This window comes from Coturnix japonica, chromosome 1, assembly GCF_001577835.2.
Source record: "Coturnix japonica isolate 7356 chromosome 1, Coturnix japonica 2.1, whole genome shotgun sequence".
NCBI classification, from domain to species: Eukaryota; Metazoa; Chordata; class Aves; order Galliformes; family Phasianidae; genus Coturnix; species Coturnix japonica.
The window spans coordinates 121,865,144-121,880,461 of NC_029516.1; the positions used below are offsets into that span (position 1 = coordinate 121,865,144).

At 39.6% G+C, this 15,318-nt stretch overlaps 2 protein-coding genes across 6 annotated transcripts in view; one reads left to right on the forward strand and one right to left on the reverse strand.

The window, feature by feature from the left end:
* Positions 1-516: 516 nt before the first annotated feature.
* Positions 517-14,280, forward strand: C1H2orf49 (chromosome 1 C2orf49 homolog). Its single transcript, XM_015849909.2, has 4 exons — positions 517-685; positions 3,136-3,302; positions 7,164-7,536; positions 10,837-14,280. Exons 1-4 carry the CDS (start codon positions 554-556, stop codon positions 10,891-10,893), a joined length of 729 nt encoding a protein of 242 aa, XP_015705395.1. The 5' UTR covers positions 517-553; the 3' UTR covers positions 10,894-14,280.
* FHL2 (four and a half LIM domains 2) overlaps positions 14,144-15,318 on the reverse strand; it is a 36,581-nt gene continuing 35,406 nt past the window's right edge. For all 5 annotated transcript variants that reach the window (XM_015849880.1, XM_015849903.1, XM_015849897.1 and 2 more), the window contains one exon: positions 14,144-15,031. In XM_015849880.1, coding sequence (XP_015705366.1) covers positions 14,880-15,031 — 152 coding nt within the window. In that variant the 3' untranslated portion in view covers positions 14,144-14,879. The remainder of the gene's footprint in view (positions 15,032-15,318) is intronic.

Genomic DNA, 15,318 nt, shown 5'->3' on the forward strand with positions numbered 1-15,318 from the left:
TTTCTTCTTGGTGTTATCTGCTGCTATCGTTCTCCCATGTTGGCATCATCTTGCCCAGGGGTATCTAATCCTTCTTCTTGTCAGAGGTCTCCGGACAATTTCTTCTTATCTTTATTGCCCTCTTCTCTGGTTTTCTTTTGACTAAGTGTCTGTAATCCCCCTTTTCCCTGCTCTCTTAAATGTAAACTATCTACAGTTACCCTTTACTCTTGGTTTCTGTGAAGTTCCCCTTTCTATAGCAAAGTGTTACCCTGCCTCCATTTTGGGGCTTTGCCCACCCTTCACAACCTGGGTCATTCTGTGAATTAACTCTTTACTCAGAGGGCAGTGAGGTGCCCAAAGAAGCTGTGTTACCCCATCACTGGAGACACTCAAGGCCAGGTTGGATGGGACCCTGGGCAGTTGATCTGGTGGGTGCAGCCCACTCGCCTCCTATTTATACAGCCCATGTGATATGACGTCACGCACATTGCGTCACATCCGCTTTTAGACCCGCCCCCCCCGCGCCCGGCTGCCTTGTGGGAGAGCGGAAGCGGGTCGCCAGGGGAAGAAGATGGCGGCGCAGAGAGGGGGTCGGGTGGGTGGTGGTGGTAAAGAGGAGCGTGTGTCGGGACGGTCGGATTCGGAGCTGCTGCTGCACCCGGAGCTGCTCTCGGAGGAGTTCCTGCTGCTTACGTTGGAGCAGGTGTGCCTGAGTATCGCCTGAGTGCGGAGCGGGGGGCGGGGGGGTGAAATGAAGTGAAGTGGAAGGTAGCCCTGAACCTTCTTTGGAGGGGGGGGGGAGGGGGAGGCCTTCGGCCATGCGAGTTGTGTCTGTCCCTTTTATTTCCCCCTTGTATTCTGCAGCTAAACTCTTTATTTTTCTCTCTTAAAATTGGAACGTGTACACGATGTAATGAGTGAAGTTAATTTTTAAGTGTACCTAATTGAAAAATCTGAGTTTGAAATTGAGCTACAGCCTATTTTGAATGCATGTGGTTACACTGGATGTAATTTGGAGTTGTACAGGTTTGAGGTGAGTGAAGCAATAGTCATCTAAGGCTTTTATGTGAGCTTGCTGAATTTTTGCCTGCTCTTAGAGTCTTAGAATATCATGAGTTGGAAGTGATCCACCAGGATCATTGAGTCTGACTCCTGGTTCTTCACAGAATCACGGAATTATCAAGGTTGGAAAAGACCTAGAAGATCACCTAGTCCAACCATTACCAATACTTCCCAGCTAAATCATATTCCTCAACACAACATCCAGACATTTCTTGAACACTCCCATGGTCGGTGACTCCACCACCTCCCTGGGCAGTGCATTGCAATGCCTGACTACCCTTTCTGTGAAGTAATACTTCCTAATGTTCAGCCTGAATCTCCCCTGGCGCAGCTTAAAGCCATTCCCTCTAGTTCTATCACTGATTACACGAGAGAAGAGGCCAATCCCAGCTCACTACAACCTCCCTTCAGGAAGTTATAGAGAGCTATAAGGTCTCCCCTGAGCCTCCTCTTCTCCAGGCTGAACATGTTCTTGAACATGTACTTTATGTGCAGAGATTTTAGGTCCACATTAGGAATCATAAAACATTATTAAAACCAGTGGTAGCAGAGATCTCATCTGTTCCTGATGATGCCAAGTGTGTATGAAGTCTGTGGGTTTTTTTCTCTTAATAACTTTGGTAGGAGGTACCAAAAGCTTGTTTTCACAACCTTGTATATCAGTAGAGGGAAAAATTGGTGTTCTCTTATAACTGATAGGTACTAGGAATCTCTCTTATCACCTTATATGTGGGGAACTGGGAAAGCAAAGCTCTCCATCTGGGAGTTGGAACTGCATTATGTTTCAGTTGCCTGGTTTTTGGAAGTAGTAAAAAGAGCTCCAGTGCTGTAGTTGGATTCAGGGCAGTGCATTTAAGGGTGTGTGTAAAAATCTCAGTTATTAATACTAGGTCTGTCACTTTTTCTTGTATTACTATTTTCACTGGAGAAAAAAACCTGTAGAGTTCATATAATGGTGGTCTGTGGGGATGACCTGTTTGGGGGACGGTTCTGAACTGCCCAGTGCTGGTCACAGTTGGGTCCCTTTGTCTGACAGTGGTGAAGACAACACATCACACACCAAAACTTAATCAGTAGCATGTGATGCTGCTCAGATGTTCTTCACAGTGGGTGACAGTGTCTAGGGAAGCAGAAGGCACAGGGATCATGGCAGATGAGCACATAGAGGAAAATGAATCCTGCTTTTCCATGAAAAACTGAAGTTGTTGGGGATGTGACTAGAGAACCACTCTTAAAAAGAGGCACTGCACACAGAGTAGATGTGCCTCTGAGTGGGCTCCAACCTATGGAGAACCAAGATGGGAGCAGGGAATCACAGAATGACCCGGGTTGGAAGGGACCTCAAGGATCATGTAGTTCCAACCCCCCTGCCTGGCAGGGCCACCAAACATACATATTTACTAGATCAGGTTGCCCAGGGCCCCGTCCAACCTGTTCTTGAACACCTCCAAGGACGGGGCATCCACAACCTCCCTGGGCAGCCTGTTCCAGGACCTAACCACTCTCATGTTCCAGGTAAATTGTGTCCTATAGAAAAAATCCATACTAGGGCAGTGGGATGTGCATAATGATAATGGCCATTAGACAGAGGCTTCTTTCCTAGTTTGAACTTTACTTGTTTCCAGTGTGGATTACACTTTGACCCTCCTGGTTCTTTCCATGAGTCAGTGGGAAATGCAGGACATGGGGATTAGCACGTAAGGGTTTCTTTTTATGAAAGTTAGCTATTAGGTCATCTTTTCACTTAACTCCTCTTGTGTGTTCTTCTCTGGCTCCTTTTGTGTCCTCAGTCCCTGATGGCTGCTTCTCTTTGTTAGAGGTATTTGAGTAGAGGTGCTGTGTTCTTTTCTGAAGCTTTAGTGTGCAGTGGGTTGTTTTCATTATTTTCAGAGTTGTCTGGAAATGGCACAGGGCAGTTCATGGCCTCCCACATAGTTCAACCTTGGAGCTCTCACTTCTAGAACCCGGTGTATTGGTCTTAAACTCTACTTCAGAAAGACTTTTGAATGATGACATTTTGCCATTAAATTGTTAGTGCTTTGAATTTGTCGTAATAACAGTTGTTTGTTTGTTTTTCCCTGTTCCCCACAGAAGAATATATTGGTCAGAAATGATGTGAAGATGGACAAAGATGGGCTTACGGATCTCTATATTCAACATGCCATTCCCCTGCCTCAGCGTGACTTACCAAAAAGTAGATGGGGGAAAATGATGGAAAAGAAAAGACAGCAAAATGAGCCGAAAAGTGGGAATAAAAGGTAATTTAACATTCAGTGGGATAAATTGGAGAACTTATAAAGAGCAAATTAAATGATTTTTATCAGTCTAATTATTACAACTTGTACAGGTTTTGAATGTTGTTACAGTTTATAAAGAATGCTGTTAGATCTTCTTTGTCAGAAATGTTAGATTCTGCTACTGTGATACTGAGGAAAAGGGAAAGAGTCTTCTTATGTCACCTAAATGTTATTTATGGTATCTAGATAACAGAACTTGCTTTTTATGGGTATGTTTCAAAATGCTTTCTGAAGGAAAGAAAAATAAAGTATGTTATTTCCTTCGTCTTTTAAGATGAATCTTGTTAATGGCGTTTAAGAAAGATATACCAGAAGTGTATTAACTATGACTGCACACTGAACAGAATTAGTCTGCTGAGTCAGGAGAGTGTGCTGCAGCAGTTCTATGTGTCCAGTTCAAAATGAACATCATCTTCCTGAAAGAACTATTCTGCCTTACATCTAAAACCATTGTTTATATCTGATCAGAAAGCAAAATCTTCTCAGGAGTTTAACTAATTTTTTTTTTTTTCTCCCCACAGCTTTTTGCCTGTCCAAGACTTTAACTTAGATGTGATATGTATGGGTGGGAGTTTGATTTAATTCTATCAATAAATGCCAAAGGAAAGGTGGACATAAGTTCTCATAATATGTTTTTGTAGTGTTACAGCTTGTTAAATTCATGAGTCTGCTTTATCCTTACTGAGGTTTCTAATAAGGAAGAGCTAGACAAATTCTGGCAAGTGAATATATATATTTTCTAAACCAATGGTTAGGATACTAAATTGTCTTTTGGTATTTTTTCCTTTTTTACACCCTCCTCCCCCCACAACGTGCATAAAAGGTCTGTTTGTAGCTTGGTCTGTGTGATTTGAAGATAAAAGCGTGAAGTGACGTCTCAAATAGCAAGACACCATTTGTGTGCTAAAATAGGTGGAGAAGAATTTTTTTATCAAAGCAGTAAAGATAGCAGCCTGGGTGTTTTTGAGAGACGGAGGCCGTGCTTATTTTTAGATGGGAGCAATGCATTCTTCCTTATGTCTTATGTAGAGTAAGTTTAGACACTATTATTTCAGTACACTAAAACTAATTCAGTATTTTCTGGGAAAATAATCTGTGAAAGTAGCTTTATTTAATCTATTGGTCTGCTTTTCTTCACTAATGGCCATTAATACTTAACATCTAGATTTCCAAGCTTAATCTTTTGCTTTGATGTTAGACATTAAGATTTTCTGGCAGTTGCTACTTTTGCTTGTATTGTGTCTTTCTTACTTGAAAATATATTGGCGAAGCACTACCTAGAATAGTTAAGCAGATTTTACTGCTACTGTTACTAATTTCAGAGAAATGGAAGCAGATAATAGAATATCAACACTTAAAGTAAATTAAAGCTGCCCAGAGAAAGCTTCAGTTCTGCTGTATACATGGCAAGAATCAAGTAAGTCCAGTCATCTTTTTGGATGCTACGAGATGTAGGATAGGCTTTTTCTCATAGTTACGTTCATAGTTTAAGGAGAATTGATATGACGTGCCAAGTAGACCTTGGCATTCTTGTTTTTAAATACAAAACAAAATCCCTAGATACTCTGAGGCTGTAAGTTAAGTGTAAGTCAAATATACTAACTAAATGTGCTGTTAGCTCAATTTGAAACACAGATAAGATGACTAAATAACAGGAGCTTTCTGTTGCATTCTTCTGTGGAAAGTACTGCTTTTCATAGTGTGCTAGGATTAATATGGGGCTTGAGGATTTGATCAGCAGAGTTCAGTGTGTGTGTTAGTTGTGGTGGATGGGAGGCCAAAACATTAATAGTTTTAACTGAAACTTTATAATGTGTTGAATTTAGTTATCTTGATGGTGATGATGCATCCTAGAAGATTTTCTGCTTATCATCTGAGCTACAGTATCACGTTGTATCCCAATAACATAATCAGATATCTGAGATCACAGCTTATACGCCTTATTTCTACAATTTTAAAATTTGGTTTAGAAACAATAACAATTGCAGTTAGTTCCTGACTTATTGGTATTCAAGCTTAAATAACTAAGAAATGACAAAGAACAGCTCAGTAGGGAAGGTGGTTTTAAGTTAAGAAAGGTGGCCGAAAAAGGTAAAACATCCCATATTTCACATAGGTTGTAGCAAATTCTTGGACAAAGCCAAATTGAGCAAAAAGTACCGTGTTTCATTTTTGAAGTATACATCAGCTTTTTAGACTTGAGTGAAATCATGCTCCTTAATTTAACAGATGAGTTAACTGCTGCTGCTGTTTCAGTGAAACCTTATCTGTGGGTAGTTAATGCTCCTGGCCTTGGAAGCTAATCACGTTCTTTAGAAGCACTCCTAGAAACCACATTTAGCATGGATAGCACATTTAGCAGAGTGTTGTCTGATCTCTTGACAAATGTACCAAATGAAATTAAGGTCTCTCTTTGTGTCAATTCTGGGAACCTGATGAATAGAAGAGGATTGTGTGATGTGTATCGTTGTGAAGACATAGTAATGTAGAAGCATATCTAGAGATTTGGGCTTTGAGACCCTGAAGTGTTAATCCTTTCTTTTTTTTAAGAAACTGTTGGTCATGGTAGAAATTGTACAAGGGATGTATAATATCTTATTTTGATGTGAGATTGATCCGTAGGTACCGATCCAACATTTCAAATCAAACAGGCCTCCTCTTCTGGCTTCTTTTAAAGTCTGTTGAGATTTCTAATGTTGATGTTGTCAAAGGTACAAACTCATGAATGTACTCCATTGCTGAAAATGCTGTAGTTCAAGTTTTATCCTTCTGTGTAATGTGAGATGACTAAACACTAAGTGCATACACTGAAAACTGAAGCTTCTGCATAGGAACGTTATAACTTAATAGTATTGTTTGTGTTTTTTGTAATTTATTAGATATGCAGTTTATCTTTGCTGTTCTAAAGCAATGCATTTTTAAATCTCTGAATTTACATACAGGTAGAGTTAGTATGATAGAATTGTGGGTTGTTGGCTTTTCTTTTTTGCCCATCAGGATGTTTTGTGATATTAACTACAGTTTTGATATTAGTTTGATAATATTTCTTTTCCTTAAATTCGTTTTTACTAAATTGGGCAGTTCTGGCTAGATGTGGACTTAAGGACACAGATTATTCAAAAGGCATTAAGTAAGCTTAGGGTTCAACAATTTATTTCAAAAAGATGTATGCTTTTTTTTATCTTAATGATTTTGTTCTTTATCTCGTAGTTTTTTGTTTTGTTTTTCTTTTGTCTGTCTTAACACTGATATCGACCGATTGAGGAATCAGAAAGATTTATAAGTATCAGAATATTAAACCCTGTTCTTGTAAGGTGGCTCACACTTTCTCAAATACCTTTTGAGGCATTACTTAACACATATTATCTCTTGTTATTCTAGAATAGCTACAGTGGTATAGGGGTACACCATTACAGTGTACTACTGTAGTTGTCTAATTAGGAAGTTTCTTGCACAACTCTCTTTGACCTCCTTTGTGTTCTATCCCCTCCACCCCCCATTCCTTTCTATTTTAGAAGCAATTCCTATTGCTAGTATTTGATAGAATCACAGAATGGCTTGTGTTGGAAGGGACCTCAAGGATCATTAATCTCCAACCCCCTGCCAGGTGGGGCTGCCAGCCTCCACATTTAATACTAGACTAGGCTGCCCAGGGCCCCATCCAACCTGGCCTTGAATGTGAAGCAACTAAGTGTTTAAGATCAGTATTTTGGGATGCATCATTACTTTAGGCCAGATGCTTTTTACTGCTCTTGTCTTGGGTCTGCTATTTTTGAAACATCTGTCTTGTGTTTCTGATAGTTCTCCAACTTGCGTTTACAGTGTTGCAGCGGTGGAAGGATTAAGGAAACGGCCATTAATTGTTTTTGATGGCAGTTCAACAAGCACAAGCATAAAGGTGAAGAAGACAGAGAATGGAGCTACTGATCGCCTAAAACCTCCCCCAGCTGGAAGCATCGCTAATACTGTAAGGAGATTATCGGCTCCTTCAAATGCCTCAACATACATTTCAGCCTCCAGTTTACCAGAGGACGCTAAGCTGGAAGTGAGGAATAACGAGGCAAAGCAGAACAATATTTCAAAGACTAATAGTAGTGTATTGGTTAGTCTGAAGACACACCCTTTATCTTCAGTAGCGGGATCTACTGTTGTGAAGTTAAAGAGATCTGTTCCAAAAGATGAACCTGATTTGCCGGTATGTATGGTCAATGTCTTGTTTCAGTTTATCAAAACTTGAAGGATCTAAAGGTAGCCCCTTGCAAAAGCTTCCAAGGTTATATTATATAATGGTAGAATATTTACAAGCAGGCAAAGGAGTAGCTGGTTTGGGAGAGATGGAAGGAAAAGGAAATGAAGTTTTTGTTTATGGGAAGCTTCTGTATAACATTGCGGAAGAGGTTTAAACTAGACATAAGAAAGAACTTTTTCTGTCAGACAGTGGTCAGGCACTGGAGTGGCTGCCCAGGGAGGTGTTGGAGTCGCCGTCCTTGGCAGTGTTCAAGAGGCATCTGGATGAGGAGCTATGAGATATGGTTTAGTGGTTTGTTGTAGCAACAGTAATGGGAGGACAGTTGGACTAGATGATCGTGTAGGTTCTTTCCTACGTTGTGATTCTGTGATTCTAAGAGACAGGTATGTGGAAAGCATGCATGTCTTTGTAAAATGAATAGGTAATATGCAAGGCGTTGCTGATGACAGAGTTGAACAAAGCAAACAAAATAACCGTATTGTAAGTATTACAGAATGGCATGAACATGCTGGTCTGTTTTTTGTAGTTGGGAAGAAAAAAATGTAATGATAACATTTGTAAAAATCACACTTGAATGACTGAGTAGGACAAGCTTTAATTTTTCAGAGTGAAGGAGGAGATGTTGCAGGAACTGAAGTGAGATGCTACAAGCTGTAGAGTGTATCCTTAGAGGAAGAAGGCCATCTGTTTTAAATCTCACATAGGAATTGGCAAGTGAGAGGCAGGAATTAGAGAAGAAAATCTGGAGAGTTGCCTAGATTGTGGGATAAGAACAACAAACCATGTTAGTTGAGTGAGAAGTCAGAAACTGAGTGTTCATTTGGGGCCTTGGTGGTCTTAATTGGGTGCCTGATCTCCTGTAAGATGATGAGAAAGGCGTGTTGAGATCTTGAACGAAAGGATGCTGTTCTGGAGTAAGAGACTGAGCTGTTAATCATAAAGGTAAAAGTTACCTTGATTCTGAATGTTACATTTATCTGCAAAGAATTTTGAAGTAGAGAATAAATCTGTGCTATGGGTGGAGCAGAATGAAGCTAATAAGCTGAAGAGATGAGAGAAGAACTAAGGCAGGGTATGCGACTTCAGAAGGGCATACTTTTGAAAATGTAAGGATTGGTGCTGAACGTGGCTGTAAGTTGGGAAGATGCAGCAGTAGTCTTTTATTTTGGAGTAACTGTTATCAGTCTAAGAGCCTGTTGGTGAGCAAGGAGCAAAGCGAAATAACAGGCCAGTGCCTTTTGAGATGTGCTGCAAGTTAGGGATGAGTCTTCTATTTGTATCACTTCATGATGCAAACAAATTAATGCAAGGGATTTTTCACAGTCTGCTGAAAGAAGGAATACTTGGAATAAGTGCAGGCTTTGAGGTATCTGATCTCAGTTGAACTGCAGAGGGAGCTTTAGAAATACAGTGTACAGTTCCACTGACTGTTTCCCCATTATTGCACTGTGCAAAGATTTCTGTTCATGTTTGAATTCTTCTGTGAAGGAATGCAGGAAATACATTTGCTGCATAATTTGATAGGTTCCACTAGACTTCTGTTAAATGTGAGTATGTAAACACACTGCTGTCACCTCTGCTTTGGCCACAACAACCCCAGGCAACTCTGCAGGCTTGGGGCAGAGTGGCTGGATGACTGTGTATCGGAAATGGACCTTGGGATACTGGTCAGTGCTTGTCTGAACGTAAACCAGTAGTGTAACTAGGAAGGCCAAAGGCATCCTGGCTTGAATCAGAATTAGTGTTGCCAGCAGGAACAGGGAAGTGATCTTCCCTCTGTACTCAGCCCTGGTGGGCCCCTCACTACAAGAAAGAATCAAGACCCTGGAGTGTGTCCAGTGAGAGGTGTGAGGGGGTCTGGAGCACAGGCCTTGTGAGGAGTGGCTGAGGGAAGTGGGATTCTTTAGTCTGGAGAAGTGGGTTCAAGGGAGATCTTACTGCTCTCTACAGCAGCGTGAAGGGATGTCGTGAGGTGGGAGTTATGCTCTTCTCTCATGTAGCTAGTGATAAGACTAGAAGGAATGGCCTCAAGTTGTGCCAGTGGAAATTTGGGTTGGACTTCAGGAAATACTTATTCTCCAGGAAGAGTGATCAGGCACTGGGATGAGCTGCCCAGGGAGGTGGTGGGATCACCATCCCTGGAGGTGTTCAAGAAATGTTTAGATGTTGTACTAAGGGACATGATATACTTGGGACTACTGATGATAGGTAGATGGTCTAATTATCTACAACCTCTCAGGGTTTGAGACTCGTTATAGCTGTAAACTCTTAAGGAGAAGAGAGATCTCAGGATCATGCCAAGACTGGTGTGTTTCAGGATGTTCTGAATAAATGGCTGTCTTTACTCTTGTTGTTAGAACTATTAAAACTGTAATTTCTCAGACTTCTTTCTTCTTTTAGATGGTGGAGGGTATTTGTTTCAGCACTTAAATCTCCAGTTTTTCTACTTTGGGGTTAATGTCTTCTGGTTTCTTGAAGTAGAGGAGTGGCTGTTGTAAGATGAATTCATCTCAGGCTTTGGCAATTACTTCATGCTCTTAGGCAGATTGTCACAAAGGATTACAAACATGCTTCTTTTCCTGATGTTTACTATTTGACAGAAGCAAATTGATTTTCTAGTTCTGTGTTGATTTATTTCCCCTTTTATAAAATCGTACTTTCTTAGGTGTTTTAAGGTGGCAGTTTGAAATAACTTCAGCTGTATGTTTTAAAGCTCTAATTTGTACCTGTTACTAAGATGCATAATTTTCTGAACGAGGTATTTTTTGCATAATTAATTTAAGGATTAAGGGAAAGCAGAAGGTGTACATGATTTGCATGAAGTTAAATTCATTGGTGTTAGTTCTGTCTCCTCTGGAGGAAATGTAATATTGACTTTCTCCACAAGATGGCAGTAGAAAGCTGCTTAAGTAACAAAAATCTGAGTACCTTAATAATTAGTCTCATTTTACACACACAGAATCACAGAATGACCCGGGTTGGAAGGGACCTCAAGGATCATCTAGTCCCAACCCCCCTGCCTGGCAGGGCTACCAAATTTCCATGTTTACTAGACCAGGCTGCCGAGGGCCCCATCCAACCTGGCCTTGAACACCTCCAGGGATGGGGCATCCACAACTTCCCTGGGCAGCCTGTTCCATGACCTCACCACTCTCCTAGTAAAGAACCTACACATTGCAGATTAATCACTAATGTTTACTTAGTGCAACATGTCTAAGAATACTTGTGTATTTTCTTCTTTTCCAGAATGACCTGAAGCCTACAGAAGCAAAAAAGAAAATCCAGCATGTTACATGGCCGTGAAGCTGCTAGTGGTGCTCAAAACATAAATGTTACTTCCATATTTTCAAACATATTTGAGCAGTTTAGGTACACGTCTTTTTAAAACTTGCGGGGATTCAGATTGCTGTGAAGTTTTAACACATTTAAAAGTTCCCCGTTCTAAATCTGAAGTCATTATCACCAGTCACCTTAAGAGCATCTACTATTTTAAACCAAGTAATTTATTTTCTCTTTAAAATATGGTAATATTACGATATACTAAACCCTCTGCTTTTGTTTTTCAAGATTATTATAGTTCATCTCCTGCACATCCCTACAGGTCACATGCATAAATGCTCTTTCTTGTTTTATTTGGTTTTCAGTAAGATTCGCTTTTTGTTCCAGATCTGGGTAAGTAGTTAAAATAGTTATTGAGATTCAAAGGGATCCCATGAGTGTTCTTAATTACAAAAAAGATAATTCATTTAGATGAAAAAAACTGACCATTCTACTAATAAGATAGTTTGAGTCAACTTTGTTTCCTTTTTGTTGTATAGAATATATGAGTGTAGAATTCACGGTGCAAGTTAGGTTGGTAATAAGAGATGAACTATTTAACAGCATTACTTCAAATTGAAGTTTCTCTTACTGACTTATGAGATAAATGCACAGATGGTAGTATGATATTAAACTGTCTAATAGGAGTCTTTGAGAGGAAGTAGTGAGTGGATTAGTGCCATGTTGTCTTATACACAAAGGCGTATTTTACACGTGCAAGAGTATAAAAATGTGCCGATGTAGCAAATACGCTTGTTTTCCTGGTTACAATCATACTGATAAAATATGGGGAAAGCTTATGGAATGCATGCCAGTGCTTTCTCAACTTAACTAACAGTTGGAGATGGATAAATCAAGAAGACAAAAGAAGTACCTTGAGAGCATTAGTGTATGTAGGTACACAATTTTCTTCCTAATTCTTTTATTCCTTTTCCTTCCTGTGGTTGGTTAAGGTGGATACTGGTTTTCTGTGAAACTTGATGTTTCATCTGGATCAATTGAGAGTTCTCTTATAAGACAGGAATCAAGTTGTTGGCAACTTTTTAATTAAATCTCTGTGGCTCAGGGTGAAGCCCATCTAGATCCATTTTAGATATGGACGGTAAATAACATTAATGCTTCCAGACTTAGTGTCCACTTCTGAATCCACTTAACTCACTAAAAGAAGCTGTCAGTAGTGATCTGAGAACTTGTTTACATTTTTTTTTTTTAAGATTGGTTAGTGTTAAAACCAAAACCTGTAGCTTAATTCAGTACTGACAGTTCTCCATTCACTGTTACGACATAAAAGGCACTTCTTGAATGCTGTAAAATGGTAAGAGTGTGTGTGTTTTGAAATTGTGTGCTGTTTCCCTTTTACTAAACACTTGTGCATTTTTTTGTACTTGAGTACAGCAAACTTTAACGTAATGTACATTTTGTATGTAAAGAGTTGTCTTTTAAGTAGCCTTATCCTATTTAAATAAATTCAATTAAAAGCAAACTAAGCAGTTCTGACTTGTTTTTATGAAGCAATTAGGCCACTTCATTTTATACAGTTATATTTCAGTAGACTTCAGATGACTAGAACTTGAAGCTTACACTGTTGAAGGCTCAGTAGCTTTGCTGGAATTTTAGCAGCAGTTAGTATCGTGTGAAGTGCTGATCCTTTCACTAATGTAACGGAGAGGAGTTCTCTTTTGTAGGTGGCTTCTTCTTAGTGAATTAGAGCCTAGATTATATTTTGTCATAGTTCCAGTTGCTAGAAGAGTGTGTGTGTTAAGGAGCGATTTGCAGAACTGTAGTGGAATGGTATCCTGATGCTGTTAGTGCATGGTCATAGTCATCTTTAAAGCTAAAATGCTTTCCAGCCTTGCCATGTTTCACCTGCCTTTCCTTAAAGCCAAGATCATTCTGTAGTAATATATGGGGATTCAGGGTGAAAACCATGCTTTTCTGACTTTCCTGCACTGCTTCCCTGGTTAATAGCAGTCCTTCTCTTAGCAAAGTACTAGAGCAGAGCTGCAGTGTGCTGGGGATTGCCAGGACCCCAGAGGAGAGTAATTGAGGTAGGTGGTCTCATGCTTTGGAAGGTATGGATATAAAAAGGATTTTTGTCTGTTCTTTACTGCATCCTTAATTGTAGAAGGAAATGACGGAAGGACAGATTGTAGTAATTACTTAATGAGATTGGATTGGCAGGATATGCACTTCAAAAATGTCGGATAGCAAAGTTCTTCAGATTATACAGTAAACTAAATCTGATCCAAAACATCTATTTATCTGATTGAAATATTGAGGGAATGGCCTATGACTGCTTGATACTATGAAAGAAAACCCTTAAATTCAAGAGTTGTGGTAAGAATTAGAAGCAAACTTGCCTTGCACAGTTAGATACTGAGTAAGTACAGGTCTAATTCTGCTTTCCACATCTGAAGATCATAGAATCACAGAATGGTTTGGGTTGGAAGGATGGACCCTTAAAGACCATACAGTTTCAACCCCCTGCCATGGACAGGGACATCTTCATTCAGATCAGGTACCTGTGGCCCTGTCCGGCTTGGCTTTGAACACCTCCACCTCAAACAAAGCTTCTTTGTGCAATATGTTCAGTGATTCACCACCCTCATAGGAAGGAAATATTCCTGTTGGAAGAGTGGCGTTACTTTCCTCCTCTTCTGTGATATAAATTCCATGCAAAAGGTGTACTGGGTTTGTACTATGCATAACATGGCCATGTTCCTTGAAGTATGCTTTGGGAAGATGGTTATCATCCAATGACTTATTTCCTCTTAATTTTATTGCCTTTGTAGCACGTATGTAGTAGAAATGATGCTATAGGAGAGGATGCTACCTATCACAATACAATAATAAAATTCAAGCAAATCCTAATGTAGAAGTTAAACTTGTGACTTTCACAAAGATCAGTGTTGTTTTAATTGTTTTAACCTTGGTTGCTGAAAAGAGTATTTTGATTTTGAGTTTAGAGCCTATGGACATGCCTTAATCAGCTGAAATCGAATCAATATTTTCACACAGTTTAGTTTTGCTAATAACTCTCCCAGTGACTGCAATTAGAAGACTGATGTATCAGAAAGGCCTGTGTGAGGATTGCTTAGTGCCACAATTTCCTAGCAAGTTGGGTGTGCAAAAAAGGTTTGTGTTTGTATGGCTCTTACATTGTGTTTTGAAAGACTGTGAAAGCATCTTATTTGTAAATATCCATCATGTAAATGCAGTTAAATCACGATAACAGTTTTGTTTTAATTGACTTTTATTTTTAAAAATACAATGTGCAGTGTAACGTTGACTAAATGTAATACTGACACTGTCGATCAGAACTGTACTTCACACAATGATCAGCTAGTCATGCAATAAAATGTGTACCTGTTATGAAGCACTCCCACTTCAACTGTTTTATCATTGTCTCTTTGACATTGCACAAATCCTTGTACTTTAAAAAACATCCTCTACGTCTGTAGTCTTTCTACATACTTGACAGCACATGCTAGACACATAACTCAAGAACACTGAGGTGAGACCACAGCCTTATTGAAATTGAATGCTGTTTGCCACTGATTTCAATAGGCTAGGGACTTCACCCTGAATATCCATCTATGAATTTATTGCCTGTGGCCACTGTAATCCTTGAACTGTATCACTTGCTCATAACTTAAATCAAATGTTTAAACTGGAATATTTAGTGGAGGAAAAAAAAAAAGTGTATTATGTCAGTAACACCCAAATGGCTTTACAGCTCAGGTTTTGCATTAGTTTTGGTTAGCTATAGAAACCTTAAACACCGTCCCTGCTATAGTAGTGTTTCCAAAGTTGTTTTCCCTCTATACTTGTAGGGTTTGAAATTCATAAGAAGGTTAAGTGATGTTAATAGTACAGCAAAACACAGAAGGGCAAAGCTAGTTTTGTGTGTTTCAGGTTATAAACTGCAAGCACAGCATTCTTCCTCTCTTCCCTGTTTCTTATTCTGAGTTTTAGATATCCTTTCCACATTCAGGGCAGAGGATGTCATCCCTTTCTGTAAGGAAGCCACGACCTACTAGTGAGAGAGAACACTTCTTACAATTAAAGCAATCATTGTGCCACTGCCGCTCTTCGAATGAGATGTACTTGGTTCCTCCGAGACCTGTTTGAAAACAGAAGATCTGTTATCAGAAGAGAAGAGCCATTACATGGTGCTACTTCAGATTCTACTTCTGGATGGCTGTGGGCATCTGACATTGTAGTGAGAAAATACTGTTGTATCAAATATTTTTCTGTTTGTTGCTATGTAAATATTGTCACCTTATTCTTGAACAAGTAGGGTTTTCATCGTTAAGTAGTTCTGCTGCTTTTATAGCTGAGTTAGCTGAGTTAACAGGAGAGAGAATGGTTCGGAATCAACTCAGATCTGCAGTCTTGGTGTTAAATGCT